The sequence below is a fragment of the Rutidosis leptorrhynchoides genome, chromosome 4 (genome assembly GCF_046630445.1).
Source record: "Rutidosis leptorrhynchoides isolate AG116_Rl617_1_P2 chromosome 4, CSIRO_AGI_Rlap_v1, whole genome shotgun sequence".
NCBI classification, from domain to species: domain Eukaryota; kingdom Viridiplantae; phylum Streptophyta; class Magnoliopsida; order Asterales; family Asteraceae; genus Rutidosis; species Rutidosis leptorrhynchoides.
The window spans coordinates 125,971,932-125,977,876 of NC_092336.1; the positions used below are offsets into that span (position 1 = coordinate 125,971,932).

At 34.4% G+C, this 5,945-nt stretch overlaps 1 protein-coding gene across 1 annotated transcript; it reads left to right on the forward strand.

Annotated features, from left to right (window-relative positions):
* The first annotated feature begins 773 nt into the window (after positions 1-773).
* LOC139840112 (transcription factor DIVARICATA-like) lies at positions 774-2,799 on the forward strand. The gene is made up of 2 exons (XM_071830339.1): positions 774-1,221; positions 2,244-2,799. The coding sequence occupies exons 1-2, from the start codon at positions 818-820 to the stop codon at positions 2,692-2,694; spliced, it is 855 nt and encodes a 284-aa protein (XP_071686440.1). The 5' UTR covers positions 774-817; the 3' UTR covers positions 2,695-2,799.
* The last annotated feature ends 3,146 nt before the right edge of the window (positions 2,800-5,945 follow it).

Consider the following 5,945-nt stretch of genomic DNA (forward strand, 5'->3'; position numbering starts at 1 on the left):
AGATTCAAACTAAAACAGATCAAATTAAGAACAAAAGCCCATCTGTTGATTTAAAGAGTATAGTGGAGGACAAGATCTGTGAATTGAGGTGTACTCTGATGAAAACAATAGGGGTCCGTATGGTATGACCACAAATAATTGAAAATACCATTCCTAGAAGGTCACAGCTTAATGTCAACACAACTGATGCCAAACTTTTTCAGCTTTTTATGTAAATTACCATAAAACCCATGTGCATATGCTTCACCAATTGCACATTCTTGTCTTTACCTTTTCATTGGCCAGCTCTCTTTTTTAATTACTCTATATTTTAAATACCTTTATTTTAGCAGATGACCCAACAATCACATATCAGCCAATCATATCTAACCACCTCTTATTAATTAAAGCTCCTCCTTTTTGTATTTTTATTACGTAGTATTATTTTTTATATACCTGCCAATTCAGATCTGTACCCCTTTCAGTCAAGTACAGTTTTGCTGCTGACAGACTTGGATTCACTTCAATTCAATCAAATTCTTTAAGCTTGCTCTCTTTTATTTATCCCCTTATTTCTACATCAATAAGCTTCATGGGTTGTGTCTCTTTTTTGATGTTTTAGTTAAATTTTTATGCTTTATTCATAATCTGATTATATACTTAAAACCCTTTTAATCTTTTACCATATTTCCTCATGTATTGGAAAGTTGGTTGTTTTCAAGATTCCTCACTTCATGCTTATGTCAATAAAGCATAATAAACTCTCCACTTTCAATTACATTCCTTTATCAAACTCAAATCTTTTTTTCTCTCCTCAATATTAACATCATAATATTTTATGGGTTCAACGATGTTTTTCGAGGGAACCAAAGAGACGAAATGGACCCCGGAAGAAAACAAACGGTTTGAAGACGCACTCGCATTATTCGATAAAGATACGCCTGATCGGTGGCACAACGTGGCTCAAATGATTCCGGGGAAAAGTGTGAGTGATGTGATGAATCAGTATCGAAAATTGGAACAAGATATAAATGAGATAGAAGCAGAGGTATTAGTTGTACAACCTGGTTATAACAGAAATGGTAATGTTGATGATCACGTGACATTGGAATGGGTGGTCAATAATCACCCACAATTTCTATACAGCCCTGGAGGAAATGGAGTAAACAGATCATGTGCATCAAATAAGCTTCCTAATCATGAAAAGAAAAAAGGAATTCCATGGACAGAAGAAGAGCACAGGTACTAATTATTAATTTAATTATTTAATTACTATATTATTATTCAGTTTTCCTTTATTGATGGTAGTTATTACTGTTGAAGGTGGCTATTTTAAACTTTTTACTTATCAATGAGGTGATTTGATTTGGGTGATGTTTCATGTCTAACAGAATCAAACAAGTAAAATAGAAAATAAATGGCTCAATATTAAACAGGACAGAGTAACTATAAGAATTTTTGCAATAATATATATTACACACTAGCTATTTAAAAAAAAAAAAAAAAAAAAAAAAAAAAAAAAAAAAGATCAAAGAACTTGAACAAGAAGCATTTTGGGTCAATCCTACATTACCCACCCCAATTTGATCCTTACCACACTACCCATTTTGACATGTACCAACCCACCTATTTTTCTACCTTTGGTAGAATGGTAGTAATTTTTCTAAATGTAAGTTGCTACAAAATCCAAACTTTTGATGATAAGATACAATATGATGAGCAGTAAATTAAGTTTTAACAAGCTGCAAATGATGATAAATGGGTAAACGGATAAAGTTTTATTTGCATGGGGAAAGGGGTAATATTTAATTTTTTTACTAGATGTATGCGGCCTATTCAGGTAATCTGTGACCGTTTCCGAACATTTTCCCTACACACTCCAATGTATGGTTCTAGTGAGGTTTGAACAGGATTTCCCCGAAGAAAATCAGGACCCAAACTATGCTATCTTTTTATTTTGGAACAGCAAACACACATCCTTTATGTCCACGGCATGACTCGCAACCTCAGGGTTGATGAGTTCCCTTGATACCGCTAGGTCAGAAAACCTTTGGTCCAACTAGGCTATCTTGGGATGACAAACGCAACTATGATAGAACGCTTGAATATCTATATCTAATAACTAAAAAATTCAGTAATTAACACAAGATGTGCACTGACATAATGTTTAAAAATATGGTCAACTTGGCATTACGTGAAACCGTAAAAGGGATCAGTCCATACACTTTATCATGACTAACTCTTATGTAATGAACTTTTTTCAGACAATTTCTTTTGGGGCTGAAGAAGTATGGTAAAGGCGACTGGAGAAATATTTCTCGGAATTTTGTAACAACCAGGACACCAACACAGGTCGCCAGTCACGCACAAAAATACTTCATTCGTCAGCTTTCGGGCGGAAAGGATAAAAGAAGATCAAGCATTCATGATATCACCACAGTCCACCTTAATGACACTGCCAAAAACACACATTTATCAAATAATAATACTTGTCCGAAACTAGGTGAATGTGCCCCCACCATGGCCACACAACCGCCAAAACAAGCGCACCAACACCACCACATGGAAAAACCACTCTACCAATGGAGCCTAGCTGATCAGCAGGTTGAGTTTAACGTACCAAATAGCAGTCTGATGATGGCACCACTTAATGGGACCTCGTCCTATGGACCTCAGTATGGACATTTGGGTACAGTTTTTCAAGGGAATTGTTAGGGGTCTGCAGTTTTTTTAAATTTAGTCTTTGTATCTCGTGTTGTAGGAGTATAATTTATGGAATATTTGGCTAAGTAGCTAGGAGTTGTATTGAAGTTTGTAGCATAAAAGCATTGTAGTTTGTTGATTATTTGCTTAGGTCCTAGCCCCTGTTCATTATTTATCAGTTGATGAGAAAATTATGTTGTTAAGCAACTAATTATTTCAGTACAGAACAAGTGAACATGGCAAGGTAGTGCAGGCTTGTTAACGGGTCAAGAAAGTAATGTTTTGTTACCGGTTGGACTGGGTCGGGTTGGCCCTAAACACATTATGTGGCAGTGGCGATTTTAGAAACGAAACTCAATGGGGTCTCGATTTTTTTCAGTACTAATTATATTTGAATGTTATTTTAATGGTTGTTTACCTTTAAAAAATTACAAATTCAAAATATATAGGGTCCGACTAGTTAAATATAATGGTATTCTCTACAGTTTAAAATAATGGAATAAATATGAAAAATATTTGGGGTCTTTTAGTTAAATTTAGTGGTATTTAATACATTTTAAAGTGTATATTCTACACAAACTTTTCAAACTAGTGGTGTCTTGAGACACCAAGGGTCAAAGTTTATATTCACCCTTGGTTTGAAATTTACATGATTTATGTGGTTGTACCCATGTGGTTTTCAGCTCTTTTTTATTCCAAGCTTAATGCTACATCATTATCATTAAGTACCATCAAATGTGATGGAAATAGATGAAAAACAAGATTTAACCAATGTTTATAGTTGAGTTTATTCATAAGGGCATTATTATGAAGTATGTCATATGTTTTGAAGAATATCTAACTGATAGTTTACAAGATAGAAAGTTTAGTTTAACTGATTATATATTCCTTAAAGTACTGCCCAAGCAAAGAATATTCTTCTTTATAAAGTAAAAATTATGCACTAACATCAAAATAACAAATAATTAGGCTACCTAATAGTGAAGAAGTAGTAACACCTAATATAAAGACCTGAAAACCAAATAAACATAACACAAGCTTAATTCCAAAGTTCCAAATATTTTACAAAACAAAGTTTATTTGTTTATGGTGGTTTTATCTAAGGTTAGTAGGTTACCAAAATGGAAATTAAAAGACACTTAGATGTAACGAGGGCCGAGTGGCTCCGTTTCACTAGGGGCATTTTAGTAATTAAACAGGGTACACGCACAAAAAAAAAATTTAAAATTACTAAAATACCTCTCTTGTGTATAGAACGTTACTGTGCACGGGGGCTTTTTTAGTGCATGATTGAACAGGTGAACAATTAGTATAGTAGTAAATAAATTATATATGGTCATTGACTAGTACTAAAATCTTTCATGTTGTGTGTCTCCTTTGATATGATGTGCTTCTCAAATTGTTAGGTTACTTGGCTGGTCCTACTATCACCATCTTCTCCACCGTTCCTATAACTGTCACATAAAGCTCTAGTGCCCACCAATGTTACTTGCACCTGTCGCTTATTTGGTCCCATCCACTAATTCAAAGTAGAATGTATAAAGAAATGTGACCATTTTTTAATTATTCCTTAGCTAAATGACACATTTCTTTTTAAAAAACAACTAGCCCATCAAGTTGCACACACAAAGCATTCATACTACTTTGTTCATATTTCATATAGTTCATCATGACATACATGTATAATTGTCGAAAAATGCATCATTAACCCTCCTTATTTGAATGGTTGTCCCTAATGAAGATGATGTATATAAGTATATTCATCCTCGAAATCAGATTCATAGTGGACTTTTGTGATGGTTGGACTTTGTGCTGGGTGAGTGACCCTAAGCGCTTAAGTAATGGGTGGTGGATGTCTCTTAAATTGTTGAAGTATCTACGGTTGCTTGGTGTGTGATTGGTATAGAAATTTTCTTTTAGGTCGAAATCTATGGTATTAATCCATAAGATATATGTTTGTTGGCCCAAACCTAATAATGGATTTAGGCCCGTTAAGCTTAATTAGGGTTGATATTTATCTCTAAATATCGCATGAATAATAAGTTATAACCTACGGGGTTCCATTATTTTATATGGCAGCAGAGCGGGTCTGGTCTCGAGACCCAATCTTCCGTCACATGCCGTTGTCTGTATACCGCCCGTCAAACTTTGGTCTTCACCTTTTCTTTTGTCCTCTATCCTTTTCGATCGATCTATTCTTAAAAAACAAAAGACAAAGAGTCGTCGTATGACCGCGATGCATCTATCTGTCCATGTTTTGTTTCCAATCACAAGCCACTTTTCGTAAATCATTTTTGTTTTTGACAAAGCAATCTGAAACGTAAAAAAACAAGTGTTATGAAAAAGGATGACGAATTCAAGCAATACGCAACCATATTGGGAAAATATAAGTTTTGCTCCATGGAACAAATTAGAGAAAACGATTCTTTGCTCTTTTATTTGTTTATTAATATATTTAGTGTTTTTTTCTAATCCAAGCATATTCGCGATTTCGTCGCTCTGATTGTGAGGAGCATTATATAAAATATGTCAGTTGGCCCAAACTTGATAATGGGCTTAGGTTTGTTGGGGGCTATAAAGGCTTGCTATATATCTATAAATGTAAATATTGTTATAATTCAGGAGGATTATAACTACCTTTAGTGGCCTGGTTCTTGACTGTAGATTTTATTAAATTATTAGTGCAAGATTATTCGGGTTCCTTTTGATTACTCAACCACTTGTGTACAATATAAGATATTTTATATGAGTGAGTGTTTAAGGGAGGGAGTAGGATACTTGTGAAAGAAATAGAATTGCATAATTGTTGGGTGCAAAGTGCCAACCCACGTTCCACATATTTATACTAAAATAAATATACTATGCAATAAAATTACCATCCAATTATTGACTTTATAACACTCCCCCTTGGATGACAATTTTATTAGAGAATAACTAGTACTGCCTCGTTAAAAAAAAAACTTTGCTAAAGAAAACCCTTTGGGATAAAACTTTAGCTAAGGAAAAAAAAAAGTGCAGCATAGAGTTGACTCCCCCTCAAGTAGGCAACGCCTGAGTTGTTACATCTTCTGAACATGCCTCATGCCAATATTATGAACGTGTGTTCTGAAAATAGCAGTTGGAAGTGCTTTGGTGAAAAGGTCAGCAGAGTTTTTGCTGGACTGAACATATCTCATTTCAATCTGGTTGTCCTTAATGAGATTTTGAGTGTATGAGAAGAATCTAGGAGGTATGTGTTTTGTTCGGTCACTTTTGATATACCC